The sequence below is a fragment of the Nicotiana tomentosiformis genome, chromosome 6, assembly GCF_000390325.3.
Source record: "Nicotiana tomentosiformis chromosome 6, ASM39032v3, whole genome shotgun sequence".
NCBI lineage: Eukaryota > Viridiplantae > Streptophyta > Magnoliopsida > Solanales > Solanaceae > Nicotiana > Nicotiana tomentosiformis.
Genome location: NC_090817.1, coordinates 71,987,372 through 72,003,069, shown reverse-complemented (window position 1 = coordinate 72,003,069; position 15,698 = coordinate 71,987,372). Strand labels below are relative to the sequence as shown.

At 40.3% G+C, this 15,698-nt stretch overlaps 1 protein-coding gene across 1 annotated transcript; it reads left to right on the top strand.

Moving 5' to 3' along the window:
- Nucleotides 1–647: 647 nt before the first annotated feature.
- Nucleotides 648–1,493, top strand: LOC138894196 (uncharacterized). The gene has a single exon (XM_070178878.1). It carries the CDS (start codon nt 648–650, stop codon nt 1,491–1,493), a length of 846 nt encoding a protein of 281 aa, XP_070034979.1.
- The last annotated feature ends 14,205 nt before the right edge of the window (nt 1,494–15,698 follow it).

Sequence of the window (15,698 nt, the reverse complement as noted above, 5' to 3'; positions counted from 1 at the left end):
ACGTGGTATTCATTATTACCCAAGCATTCCATAGATTCCTTTGAGATGTTCGCAGATTCTTTCATCAAAGCTCATGCCGGGACAAGAAAAGTACAAGCCGAAAGGCCGACATATTCAGGATCGCACAGGGAGAATCCAAATTAGTACGAGAGTTCATTACTCGATTTCAGAAAGAAAGAATGTTGCTCCCGGTTGTCCCGGATGAATGGGTAGCTGAAGCATTCATCAAAGGATTGAATCCGAGAAGCTCAGACGCTTCCCGGAAGCTGAAGGAGAGCTTGCTCGAGTTTCAAGCAACAACTTGGGCAGATGTCGATAACCGGTACGAGTCAAAGATAAGGATCGAAGATGACCAGGTCGGTTCTACATCATCGGCCCAGGGACGGGAGAGGAGTAGAGTTAAATCAAAGGATGACTACGACGCGGTCAGACGGACTTCGAGGGGTCGATTTTTGCCTTACGAGCGGATCGAAGGCCGTGGCAGAAACATTCGGGCAGCAAACAAGTTCACCGTTGATAGAGGGACCGATCATGGTCGAAACAATAGATCACTTCAGGATAAAGAGACGTCAGGGTCTCGGGATCCTTCTTACCCCAAGTTATTGGAATATAACTTCAACGCCAGTATAGTGGAGTTGGTGTCATCCATGAGAAACATTAAAGAAGCACGATTCCCGAGACATATGAGATCCGATTCCGGCCCGAGGGATTCTAACTTATGGTGTGAATACCATGGGACGAACGACCACCGAACAGGGGACTGTCGACACCTCCGGGAAGAGGTGGCAACACTATTGAAGAATGGTCACCTCAGAGAATTCTTGAGAGATCGAGCTAAGAACAATTATGGTCGTAATAGAGACAACGCGAAACCTTCAAAAGCAGGAGAAGAACCTCCACGCCAAATGATCAATATGATCTTCGGAGGGAATGAGATTAACAGGGTCACCTTTTCATCAGCAAAGAAAACGAAAGTATCAATAACTCATAGTAAAAGACTCCGAGAAGACGATATCACTTTCACGGAGGAGGACGCAGATGGATTGCTATTTCCACACAACGATGCACTGGTAATTTCTTTAAATGTGTTAGATTTTAATATTAAGCGTGTTCTAGTGGATCCAGGATGTTCGGCTAATATTGTACAATGGAGAGTATTGGAGCAAGTTAAACTCACCAGAAGCATTATTCCGGCAACAAAGCTCCTCGCTGGATTCAACCTTGCGAGCGTGACGACCCGGGAAGATATTTTATTGCTCACGAACACTGAAGGAGTAATAAAAATAACTCTCTTCGAAGTAGTAGATGGTGACATGGGATACAATATCATCCTGGGAAGGCTATGGTTACACGAGATGAAAGTTGTACCCTCCCAATTGCTAAAGTTTCCAACACCCGAAGGAATCAGGCAGATAAGAGGTGATCAGCCGATAACAAGAGAGATGAATACAATTTCGATTTCCAGTAGCAAAGGGAAGGAGCATACGGCATAGCAATTACAAGAACCAGCACATATTCCCAAGCTAAAAGACGTTAGCCTGGGAGCAGAGTCATCAGAACATTATTAGGTGCCGAGATATTTCCAAGTTCCAAAAGAGAAGGACGTAACGAAGTCCACGATGGAGGAACTTGAGCAAGTTGCATTGTTCGAAGAATTCCTAGAAAGAAAATTCCATTTGGGGACAAGATTGCACCCATAGCTCAGGTCTGGTTTTATTGAATTCCTTAAATTTAATGCCGATTATTTTGCATGGTCGTACGAGAATATGACAGGTATCCCGATGGAAGTAGCCATGCACAAGCTGAGTTTGGATCCCAACGTACCTCCGGTAAGACAAAAGAAATGCCCTATTGCCGAGGCCAGGAATAAATTCATCAAAGAAGAGGTAATCCGCTTGCTTAATATCGGTTCGATCTGAGAGGTCACCACCTTAAGCATTTGCAAGAAACATTCGACATCCCGAGGAAGCATAACATGAAACTTAATCCCGAGAAGTGCGCGTTCGGGGTCAGTTATAGTATTTCTGGTCTCACAAAAGGGGAATTGAGGTAAACCCCGACAAAATCAAGGCCATAGAGGATATCCCGGAACAATTATCGAACGTAAAAGAAGTCCAAAGGCTCACAGGAAGATTAATAGCTTTGAGCAGGTTCATTTCCCGGTCGTCGGAAAAATATCATCGCTTCTTCACACTGCTCAAAAAGAAAAATAATTTTGAATGGACACCGGAGTGCCAGCAGGCTCTAAGGGACCTGAAGAAGTACTTATCAAGCCCTCCATTGCTCTCAAAACCAAAAAAAGGTGAAATATTGCTAGTCTACCTCGCGGTTTCAGAAGTTGCGGTAAGTGCAGTTTTAGTCTGTGAGGATGAAGGCATGCAATTTCCCATTTATTACATTAGCAAAATTTTAACTGGAGTAGAAACCCGCTACACACATTTAAAAAAACTGGCCTTAGCTCTCGCAGTCGTCGCTCGGAAGCTGCGGCCCTACTTCCATTGCCACCCGATAACTGTGGTGACTACTTTCCCTTTGCGGAACATCCTCCATAAACCCGAGCTCTTAGGCAGATTGTCCAAATGGGCCGTCGAAATGAGTGAGTTCGACATATAATATAAATCAAGGATTGCAATTAAGTCACAAGTTTTGGCTGACTTTGTGGCCGATTTTAGTCCGGCACTACTACCTATGGCAACCAAGGAGGAAGTAATAGTGTCGGAATCGACATCGGGGATTTGGACCTTATTTATGGACGGAGCTTCCAGTGTAAAAGGGTCCGAACTCGGAATAGTCTTAATCACACCTTCGGGGGAAACCTTAAGGCAAGCCATCCGAACGATCCCTTTAACTAGCAATGAAGCAGAGTATGAAGCTTTAATTACAGGGCTCAAATTAGCCCATGGACTTGATTCCGAGGTTATCGAAATCAAATGTGACTCGCAGCTGGTGGTAAATCAGGTCTACGGGATCTTTGATACCAAAGAAGAATGTATGCAACAGTACGTGGTAAAGGTCCAGGCTCTTTTGGCATGATTTAGGGAATGGTCGATTACTCATATCCTGAGGGAGGATAACGCAAAAGCGGATGCATTAGCAAACTTAGGATCATCGATGGAAATAAAGGGATCGGAGTCCGGGACGGTAGTGCAACTGATGAACTCAGTCCTGGATACAGATGGTTACTATGAGGTAAATTCGACTAGTCTGGTCTGGGACTGTAGAAATGAAATAATCGATTATCTCGAGCACAGGAAGTTGCCCGAAGACCCCAAAGCATCACAGGCGATATGCGCCAAAACTGCACATTATAGCTTCATGAGAGGCCAATTGTATAGAAAATCCTTCCAAGGCCCGCTGGCCCAGTGCTTTGGAGCGTCAGAAGCTAACTGTGTCATGAGAGAAGTCCACGAAGGGATATGCGGCAATCACTCGGGCGCAGATTCTTTGGTGCTGAAGTTGGTACGGGCAGGATATTACTGGCCTCGCATGGAACAAGATGCCAAAGACTTCGTACAAAAATGTGATAAGTGCCAACGCTACGCACCACTAGTACACCAACCGGCAGAACCCTTGCATTCGGTTCTGTCCCTATGTTCGTTCTTGAAATGGGAGATGGACATCGTCGGACCGCTGCCACCGGCTCCCGAAAAGGTGAGGTTTCTTTAAATTCTGATTGACTATTTTTCTAAATGGGTGGAATCAGGTCCTTATCAGAAGATCGGAGAACGCGAAGTGGTGGATTTCCTGTGGGAATATATAATTTGCAGATTCAGAATACCAAAAGAGATAGCATGCGACAATGGGCCACAATTTATCGGTGTAAAAGTTACAAAGTTCCTCGAAGATTTGAAGATAAAGAGGATCACATCTTCTCCTTATCATCCGAGCACAAATGGTTAAGCGGAGTCAACAAACAAAGTGATTATTCAAAACCTCAAGAAAAGGTTGGAAGCAGCAAAAGGAAAATGGTTCGACGAATTGCCCGGAGTTCTATGGGCCTACCGAACAACAGCCAAATCGAGCACAGGAGAAACTCTTTTTTCCCTTGTGTACGGTGATGAAGCCCTAATTCCGGTGGAAATGGGCGAACCCACTTTGAGATATTTTGGAGCAGATGAAGAATCGAACAATGAAGCAATGCTAATCAACTTGGAACTGCTTGAGGAACGCAGGGACTTGGTGCGTGTAAGAATGGCAGCAGAAAAACAGAGAATGGAGCGATATTATAATCGAAGAACCAACCTCCGTTATTTCAAAGTGGGAGATTTGGTTCTAAGGAATGTAACCCAAAATACCCGGGAGCTCAATGCGGGAAAGCTAGGTCCAACGTGGGAAGGTCCCTACCGGATTTCAGCTATCACTGGGAAAGGTTCAAACGAGATAGAGAACCAGAATGGAGACAAGTGGCCTAGAAACTGGAACGTGGCACACCTCAAAAGATATTATTGCTAATGAACATTACTCAAGCGGTAAGTATGTGCTGCACTCTTTTTATCTCGTTTAGTTTTTGTCCCAATTGAGTTTTTCTGGCAAGGTTTTTAGTGAGGCAGCGATAGAAGGCATACTACGAAGACAACAACAATAAGACCTTTGATAGCAAGGCAAACAAAGAAGCTTCCACTCGGGGATGGTTAGATAATCTTTGGTTCGATAGCAAATTCCCACTGGGAAGTTAAGTTTGCTACCGAACGGAGGTTACCCGATCGTTCACGAGCACAAACCGCTGGAGGATTGTTAGATATTCTTTCGCTCGGTAGCATGGATTCCTAAGGGGAAGTAAGGTATGTTGCGGAGTTAAGGATTATCTAGCAATTCATTAGTGGGATTTTAAAGACACAAGACTTCCAGTATTTTAATTCGCATTCTTCGCATTCGAACATTGGGGGGGGGGGGAATGATATGAGGAAATGGCAACATTGACTGCTACATCAAACGGGAAACGATAATCTGGAAACCAAATGCATCATCGAGACTGGGGACTGCGCAACTAGCCACGTAGAAATAAGTTGTACAAGATAGCCACAAGTAATGGCAATTTCTTTTTAGCATAATCAATGCTAGCCACAAGTAATGGCAATTTCTTTTTAGCATCATAAATGCTAGCCATAAGTAATGGCAATTTCTTAGCATAATAAATGCTTGTGTACTTTTAAAAATAGAAGGAATTATATGAAAAGAAATTCTTTTACTTTTATCTTATTTCTTGTCTGAACGATGAACTAACTTTGTCATTTGAAAGTTAAACAAGTACTTCAAATGTTAGTGCCGTAATGAACAGGAGACGTCCTCTTCAAGAGCATTGTAAACATAAGAGGGCCCTCTCTTGAAAACCCTCATTTTAAAAGGTTGGTTTCGGAAGAATTTATGTTCGAAATCAAAAAGCCTTCGAGGAAAAATGCACTCGAAGACATACACGAAAAGACGCAAAAAGTAAACTTGCGCAAATACTTATTGAAACCCTCACGTAAAAGGGATAATGCTTGGAACCAAAGTGCTTCGAGGAAAATGCATCTGAGACTACACATAGTAAAGCGTGAACAGAAAAACATGCGAAGAATTCTTAAGCAAATACAAAAGTTAAAGACTTGCATGGATATTCAAACGAAAATAAGACTCAAACAATACTTGAGCAAAAATATGTCTTTATTTACAAGAACGTGCAAAAACGGTAAAAGTAAATGGGAAAAAGAAAAGAAAAGCTAAACTGCAGTGCCTTCGGAACCAGGAGAAAGAGAAATGTTCGCATCCCCGGGAGAAGTAGGTGGGTCCACCGGTGGCTCAACATTTTCATCAGTTTGGCCTTCGGCATCATCATCTTCCAATTTTTCTTCAGTTCCCAAAAATACGGAACCAGAACCAGAACCAGAAGGGCCAGGTACATCAGACCTCGATGGGAGTCCACTTTTAGCAGCTAACTCAAGCTCGCGTGCCTTAGCAATTTCGGCATCAAAGTCAATGACACCAGCTTTGGCCTCTTCCAAGGTTTTTCTCTTCATGTTTTACATGGCGTAAGTTTTTTCAACAACGAGGGAAGCCTCTCGTTGCTTGAGTTCTTCTTTGAGTTGGGTTACCTCGGCAGAAAGGTTTTCCCTGGCGGACCTAGCAGATTTGAGGTTGACATCAAGGTCGCGAACAGTTGAACTAAAGAGCCTATTATGCTCGATAGTTTTCCTGTACTTCTCTTCTAGCTGGGCGTGTTTTGCCCCCACAGCAGCAAGCTCTTAAATTTTGGAGTTCAAGGTTGCCTCTAAGTTATCACTCTTTCAGCGGAGGCAGCCTCGCGCTCGGTTGCAGCAAGAACGATGTCCTGATCTTCAGCCCATTTGGCCTTAGTTTCATCATATCTAACCCTCAGCGGGCCAATTTCTTGGCTAAGGGTTACCACTTCTTGATTTCTTTGCTGCAAATGAGCCTCCAAAACAACGACGTCAGTAGCTTTGGTTTCTAGTTCCTAGAGGCGGAGAACAGTTCGGTCCCGTTCCACCAAAAGCTGATTCCGTTCAGAAGCAAGCTCCTCATTCTCACGAATCAACCTCTGAAGGCCCTCAGAAGCAAGAAAGTTGGCCTACAAAACAAGAAGAAGTAAAACTTAGAATACATTCATACAAAAGTAGAAGAAATAACAAAGGAAGAAAGGGATGTACCGCGGCGTTGTTCAACAAACACTCTCCCGAGAGTGCCTGAATCTTTTCCTAGTCTTTCTTTGAAGCCAAAGGCTTCAGATAATTAGCAAGCTCCACCGGCCTGAATAGCAAGTTCCATCTGATAGAGACCGAAAGAGTAACATTCCTCCTCCTTTGTGGATCTTCAGAAGGGGCAGCATAATTTTGCCCTAAATTCGCATGAACTGGGGACTGTGGAAGAGGAACACCCTCTTCATGGTCAGGTACGGCCGGTGGAGGCGATGTAGTAACTGCTGGTGAAAGAGTGGATGGAGATGGAAGTGATGTAGCAGTTGCTAGTATTGGTGAAGATGGAGATAAAGCTGATGAGGTTGAAAAGTGAGAAGCAGCTGCATCAAATGCAGTGTTGGTTGTTGGATGCTCCCAACCAAAGACGGGAAGGGCCCGGTACTCAGCCTGGCAGTACCGGGCACAGCAATTGGGGCCTGAAAACGGGAGTTGACATTATCTACCAAAACAAACTCTCCCCAAAGTGCCGAGGTATCATCTTCGGTTGGTGTAACTCTCTCAATAGGTCAAGCATCATGTTGAGATGATGAGGATCGTTGTATTCTATGTAGAGAAGCTTCCTCATCACTAGCTTCTTCATCATCATCAATCATCATGGTGTGTATGACTGGCCCGTAAGGAGGACCAGTCACTATCTCCACCGGAGATGACTCGGGGGCATCAATCTTTGCCCTCTTATTCTTTTCCCCGGCCGCGGAGGAACATCTTCTCTTCGATTGTTTGTCCTCCGGCCGGGGACTCCGTAAAAAAGTGTTTGCACCCGAAAATGGCCTAGAGATACTTGTTTAAGTAAGTGCCTCCTGAAGCAGCCTCGCTGCATCAGCATGATCATCCAAGACGTCCTCCTCGGGGACAGCAACAGATCCCGCAGGTAGACCTAATTTCGTGAACAAATCAGAAGTTTCAACCAAGTTCTCCATATACACAAAAATAATGGAAGGAATGTAAGTTAAAATTATCGTGATTTTTGGCCTTCCACCCGTATTTAAGGGCCAGTTCTTTCCACAAACGAGTTTTGGGCGTCGTGACATCCAAGATCTTTTGAACCCACCGGTCTAAGCCTTCCATCACCTGTGGGATCCATCGAGTTGCTGAAACAAACGAAGGATGGAGGATCAATACGGCTATAGAAAAATATTTAGTAAAAGGAAATACTAAACAAAGAGCTTACGAGCACGGTTCCAAGCAAATGGAAAAGATGAAGCAGTTGCCGGAATGATGTCGTTGGTGGCAACTGCAACGAACCGTTCCATCCACCTACGTTCGTTGTCATCATCCATGCTAGACAGTAAAGCATGGTGTCCACGCTTGCAGAGGTTTATCATTCCCCCGCAGAAGATTTTGGGAGAATAGAGATTCATCATATGAGCTAAGGTTAGCTCCTCTCCAGTCTCCTAGCATAAGCGTCGAAGGGAGGCGTCCGTCGTCCACACTGAAGGACTTGCCTGTGTCAAACACAGCTAGTAGTGAAGGCAAAACTCCGTAAAAGTATGTAAAACCTTCCTTGGAAAGGGACACTCGCTCCGATAAATCAGGAGCAATGATATCCAACTCATGGCAGTGACAGTCTTCCTTCACAGCAGGAATACTGTAAGGAAAAATGGAAGAGGGGTAACTACTAATAGCCCATGTACGAGGGTTAGCAGTAGGGAATTTCTCTTCTAAGTCCTTTGTGGTACTGAGTCTTCTTGGGATGATGGAACCTACCATTGGAGGAGCAGAGTCATCGGCTTTATTCTTGTTCTTTGAAGAACCAGCATGCTTGGAGGAAGAAGCCATTGAATAAGAAGAAGGAAAATGTTTTTGTTTGAAGAGAATTAGAGAAAGGATGGAGAACAAAGATGCAAATCAGAAGTTCGAGAAATTATGAAGTGCAAAGGAAAAGAATGATGCGTATAAGTAAAATTTTGACGGCTAAATTTATGGCCATGATTACCTCGATAATCGACAAAAGTTATGCTGAATCGTGGGATGACGCGTGTTCGGGGCATTAAATACGGAGAGACGTGCGTCTAATCAACCGTTAGAAGCCTTCAGAGGGAGTTATAGTAATTTCCGCCAAAAGAGTATTTCTACCAACTTCCTGGTAACACAAAGTTATATCACCGAAAAGCAGGGGGACTATCTGTACAGGGTAAAATATGATATGACACGTGGTCATCTAAAGTATAGACACGTGGAACCCTAGACGAGGATGGCTGAAGACCGAACGTAGCCATTCCGCTTGTCACTGGAAGGGATAACGTTCATAAAGGTATATTAAATGCTCCGCGTCCGGTAGCATTTAATAAGGAATATCCTGCAGAGTATTTAATAAGAGTATTGACATTTATATTCACCGTTACATCTTCATCAATGACCCTCATAATTGACATTAAAGGAGGACACGATCCTAGGACCTCCTTCCCTAGACGCAACTATAAATAGTGAGCCGAGTTATCATTGTAAAGGACACGAAATTTTCTGGCAAAACTTACACCACATTCTATACAAAACTTAATACAATCTTACTTTTTCGCTTTTTGATCTCATCATTGCTGTGCCCGGAAACCTTGTTCCCAGAACTGTCATCTCTGCTGTTTCATCTACATTTTAAGGATAAGTATTGTACATTTTTTTAATTGTTGTATTATTTCAGGATCAAATTAGTTCACTTATCTAGAAACCACGTATAAATTCAACTGTACCGTTTTACAGGTAAACAATAACCTCTTTATCATTTTTCCTTAAATGTTTTTACTGATTTTAAAGTCCTAATTATTAGTACTTCTTATATAGCTCAAATAGAAAATATTTAATAACTAAATATTAATAAATTAATTAAATAATTATTCATAAATATTAGAGAATTAATTAAATGACTACTCTTAGATATTAGAAAAATAATTAAATGGCTATTTTGTCCAATATAAATTTTATTTTTAAAAGATAAAAAAGAAGAACGACATTTCGATCATGACTCACCCTCCGTGGACGAACCTTGCGGAGGAACCCTTAGGTTTTCGGGGCATTGGATTCTCACCAATGTTTGCATTACTCAAGCCGACATTCTCGCTTCCGCTTCGTCCACCACCGCTCGCGCGGAGGCTTCGTGCTTTTAATATATATATAATATATATAGATTATGTGGACTCACAAATAGTAATAGCGACTACAACAAATGGTTTGTAGAGGCCTGAACGTGACATTCTGTTTCACTGGAAATCTAGAAGTAATATAGCATCTTCAATTTTAGTGGCTCACGCATTAAAATTGATCATATCATTTTGATAAAAGTAGTTCTATTTTATCAGATATTTATTTTAAAATTTGAATCATACTTGATATTCGTACAAACGTATTTAATTGGAAATGCAAAAAAAATAAAATTATACCTATTTGTCAAATTTGGCGTTGTTGTACTTGGAGGGAACAGTGGCAAACTTACAACGGTTAGGGAAGCTTCCAAAGTCGGAGAGCATATCTAATGGGCCAATGTAGTTTTGCTGAAGGGAAACCGACTCGTTTAGGTTGGGCTACCTTTAAGTAAAATGGGGTGAATTAACCTAATTAAGCATTCATTTAATCGTTTAATTTAAAAATAGCTGACAAATATATATATACCGATTAAAAAAATAAATAATAATAATAGCGATTATTTGTGTAAAAATTCCAGAAAACAATGTGGCCCGTTCTCGAAAAGGCATGACGGGACACCATTTTAGTTCCCCAAATAATAGTTTAATTAATTAATGTTGAAGAAAAATGAGAAAAAAGGATACAAATATTTAATCAACTTCTAAAACAGAAATTATAGGTAATTTGATTTAGGTCAATTGTTGATTTCACAATTTCATACCTTAACAGTTAGAATATTTATACCGACGTATCTATCAAATTGTCAAACCATTTAGTTAAAAGTGTGATATTGTTTGTCAAACATCCAATCAAGTTTTAGTTTGTCAAAAGTATTCCGAAAATTGCACCTACAGGCTACAACCACTCTCACCCAAACAAGAAAATATTTCTTTTGCATTTTAAAAATTCTTTGTTTCAAAAGACGATATTAGTAGTAAAGCATGTAAATTTTTATGCAGACAAGTAACATAGAAGATATTTACACTCCACTTTTGCCTCGTCCTATTTTATTTCATAAATATGCACTCATCATTTATTCACATCTTCGTAAAAACTTACATTCAATATTTACATCAAATCATACTAATTTATCATGATTAAGTCCTAAACTTAGTAAGAACATGTATTAATTGACTATATCTTGGTGATAAGAGTGGTATGTTATTGGTCCAAAAACACATATAACTATACACGGTCGACAAGTAATAACGTGATGAGAAAGTATCATTCCTACTATGACTTGTAATTAACTATCGTCTAAGCTAAACTAGTTACATAATTGTTCAAGAGATTTTTCAAAAGATAATTGTCATTTTACTTAACTAAAACTACTGCAAAAGTTAACAAGTAAGTAAGGAGACAAGAACGCAAGTAGAGCACATGAATAACTTAGGACCAAATTCAATGAGACGGGGCGGGTTATTGGATTAGTGTCTATCCTGTTGAGTTTACCGCTTGCTTTAACTTTTTAATCTATCTCATTTGGTGATAAATAGGGTTTATTTTGCTCGCAAGGTTCTTTCGATGCTCGCCCGCCTATTCAAGCCAATCTAATACTATATGTCTATAGAATCAGAATTAACTAGAACGCATGTGTAATTCCGATAAAAATAACCAAGTAAGGCAATTAGCATATATCTGTTCTAATCGCGAATCCATTCTCCGATACCTGGATTCAAGATCTTACTATATTCAATCCTATATACAATCTATAGTTCTGACTTTCGAGTTCAACAATAAATTGTAGATGGTATTCTACTGTTAGCTATGTAGTAAAATAATTAAGAATAAAACTAAATAAATAAATTAATATAATATAATCAAGCTATATCAACCGCCGTTAAACATAAATAATTAAGAACTACCCATAACCCTAGAACACGAGAGATTTTATCTACTCATAATCGTATGAACAATCACAAAAGTATTTTGAATCATAAAACTGCAAATACAAGAATGAAGGATGCGATGATTCCGTGCTCCAAGTATATTTTGTAGCCCTTCTTACCACCAATATATGTCTAACCCCATTCAAAACGAGTTTTAGGGGTATTTATAGATAGGGGTTGGAGTGTCCAAGTCTAAAATCAACAAGAAGATTAATTTTTCTCGGACAAAGGTGCGAGGCACCCTCTAGGGCATCATCTCCGCTAGGCGTTGTCTGAGGGGCGATGTTTTGGGCGTGAGGAAATATGGGAGGCGCCATTGTTGGTGCCCAGGATAAAGTGGGGCGCCGTCTAAGGCACAATAGTTTCGCGACCTAGCATCGTCTAAGGCACAACAATTTCACAGCCTAGCATCGTCTAAGGCACAATGCTCTACTTCATTATTTTTTATACCTCTTCGTGTAACTTTCTATTTATTTCATATTCAAATGTTCCCACACATAAAATCAACTCAATTAAGCTCAAACTTCACATTATTCATCATTAAACCCACAAAATAAGGCAAGTAATGTCGTAAAACATAGAATTATAGCCAAACATCATCACCCAACTCTTAAACATTACTCGCCCTAGAGTCAACGAACTAATTACTCTATCTTCAAGCACCTTATGATGCCACACATTCAAAGCACACTATATCTATGATCAAGGTTGGTAGCAACAATTAAACTCTTGCATATGCATTCGGCATATACTTCCAATGGCTTATGCCATTTAAAATATTCAAAACATAAACAACATTCTCATAACAATCTTAGCCTACAAAAGTGACTCCATGTCACAATGCACTCAAGGCTAGTAAACTCAACCTAATAGAGAAGTCTAATAATGTTACTTATCCATCATGAAATTAAGTGCCCTCACAACAAAATCAAGGAGAGTAAGCAGTCCACACATTCAAATCAAATGCTCAAATATATTTTAAGGACTCATATATGAAAGAAATCACTCACTCTCATAAAAATTCACATTCATGCAAAAGGTACCATAGACTTACCCATTATGTAAACATCTACAAATGTAGGCTTGATCAATCTAAAATCAATTAGGACTTTATCATGGTTATAATATGGGTTAAGGGACGGGTAGGACATATTTAGGAATAATGACTAATCCTCATAAGTACTTTAACACATCATATAATTACTTTCAAGCGCAACTTTCTTCAACCCAACTCTAAACATCACATGCAAGATCACTCCAAATATGTTTCCTTTTTCTTTAAGCACGACTTTAACTTACACTCACTAGCAAGGACAAGATGTAATTATTTTTTGTGCTATATATATATATATATATATATATATATTGTTTTTTCCCCAAATATTTTGTGAAAGTAAAAGGGGGGAGGGGGGTGAATTTCTGATTTTCTTTTTGTATCCTAAGTAGTTGACTAGTTTACCAATTAGTTGACTGAAAATAAAGTTTGAATATAACTGAAAGCATAAGTAAAGCGCAGGAATTAAAGACACCCAGATTTTTATATTGGTTCAAATTCAATGTGAACCTACTCCAGTCCGCTTGGGTTGCAAGGGTGTTCTCTCATCAATTGTGTTGATGTTATCTACGAGCACTAACTCACTTTTGAATCTAAGTACGCTTGTGATATTTTCGATACAATGCCTCACCAATATTTTTCTCTTTTTCTTCTCTCTACTGATTACACAAACTTTGCTAAGATTACAATGCTTGTTTAGAGTAGAACAAAGAGTAAGAAGTTGGTATGATCAAAGTATATGATTCTTCCTTGATAATCTGCATTATATACTTGAACTTGACTTGACGTATCTTTGGCAGATCGTTGAGAGATTTGCGATCCCAAGGGAATTGATCCTTGGAATTGAATATGTTATGATTCATTCTAAGAATAAGTGCGGAGCTTCCGTAGATGGTCCATAACCGCCGGTCTTTTCCTTCTTGAAAGAAGATCCCCTATAATTGGTCCTTAAGTTGTTCCTTGATCTATGGGATTAATAGCCTTTATTTTCGACACATATGTTCACCAATCAGAGTAGGCGCAATTTTAGTCCAGATCTCCTTAAATATTGGTCTTTCCTTCTTTATACCAAATTATCCTGGTTGTCATATCGCTTTAATCTTGGGCCTTCCCTTCTTTCTTCTGTTGACAGTTCTTTTGCCTTCGTTCTTTTACTCCTTCCTTTATTGTCTTCGTCCGTACATCATTGATAGATTTGCTTGCATCCTTCTTTGCATCTCAAGTGATCCTGCAAGCAATAATATGTTATTTTTTATCATTGAAATCTAAATTTAACAATCTTCCCCTTTTTGATGATGACAAAATAACATATATAAAAGCAGTTTACTTCCTTATTTAGTCGGCTCCCTTCATGTTGTAGTCAATTCCTTAGTTGACTCCTCCTCAACAAAACACTACTTGCTGAATACTTGTAGTCGACTCCCCCTTAATAGGGCAGTCATAAAAAAATTGTTTCTTCTTGTCTACATGTATTATAAACTCATTCTCCCCCTTTTGGCATCAGCAAAAAGGATTACAACATTATGCAAACATCCTTCCATTCACAACTAACGACGCAGAAAATAAGTGAGAGTATTGCAAATAGCCTCCTTTAGACGATCAAAGCTAGCATTCACTGAAACAGATACCCCATCGATCCTGTCATGCACGACCTTGAAAACTTTGACTGCATTCTCTGCTAACATGAGAAATCTTGACCCTTATCTTTGAAACACCCGACCCTGTCTCCTTGGAGATGGCATGAATATCCCCAATGGTTGATTGAGTTGAGGCAAGCAGGTCCTTGATGATAGTCAGCCTGTTGTGAATAACAGTCAATTTCTCCACATGTTCGGGATCACACACACCAAGATGGGAACCAGATGCTTTAGCTTTCGATTCAGTCTGAACAACCTTAATCTCTCCTTACTGCTTCTTCACCTAGGTACCCTTAGCACAAACATACCCCATACTGGCAAAGGCTCTAGAGTTGTAAGACTTGGTGACAGAGATAAATGGGTAATTGGAAATAGAGATGTTATGGGCTTCTAGGAGATGAGTGATAACCATACCATAAGGAAGACTAGCGGGGTCATCAGAACGTTCAATCATAAATTTTATGACCCAAGAAGACAGTTTGATTCTAAGCTTGGTCACTAGACAATAAACAAGAAAAGTATCTCGCTAAGAGAAAGTGAAGAATGAACCAGTGCGAGGGAGAAGGGTTGTTGCTACAATGTGAGCGAGGACCCGAGTTTCAAAACTAACATCACTGGAGCCTAACTGGTTAGGAAGGAAATCAGAGGGAGACTCAGCTATGCAACGCTTCGCTTGATCAAAGGTAATTTCAAAATCTTAAGGCCAGGTATTTTTGAAAATCATGGAAAAACCAGAACACTTACACTGAAAAATTGAGTCAAACAGAGCACAATCTAGAGCAAAGCGCTTCCCTAGAACTAAAGATTCTAACTTATCAGGCTTGTTAGAATGGAGATTAGCATAAAACATCCTACTAGGGATTCATAGACTTTAGGAGGCGGTAGAGAGAGGAAGTTTGACCAACCTTGAAATTCGAAAAGCTCTTTTACCTTACAATTGAGGGCTTCCATGTCATTCAGATCGATCACTCTGCCATGGGAAATAGGCTTTTCTTTGAGGATAATGAAGGAGTCTCTATTGGGAGTATCCCAAAAATTGATGTCCGACTCTAGAGAGCTTGAGAGGTCTATTTTGGATTTCTTAGGAGTGAAAGATTCAGGAGGTTTTTCCATGGGTCATTTTCCAAGGGCTTTCTCGTTCATACGGTGAGTGTTGTTAGAAAGCTCTGCTTGAGAGGAGGCAAAACCTTCAGAATGATCGGAACCTAAATCTACTGGTTCTGGGGGCTGAGAAGAGGGTTTTTCCCTGGAAAGAGTACTCTTTTGGGTGGAGGCAGAGGGATTTTATGAGTTTTTCGCCATTGAAGAG

Excerpts from the sequence above, each read along its gene's own strand:
- LOC138894196 (XM_070178878.1), top strand. The coding sequence starts at position 648 with ATGAGAAACATTAAAGAAGCACGATTCCCGAGACATATGAGATCCGAT.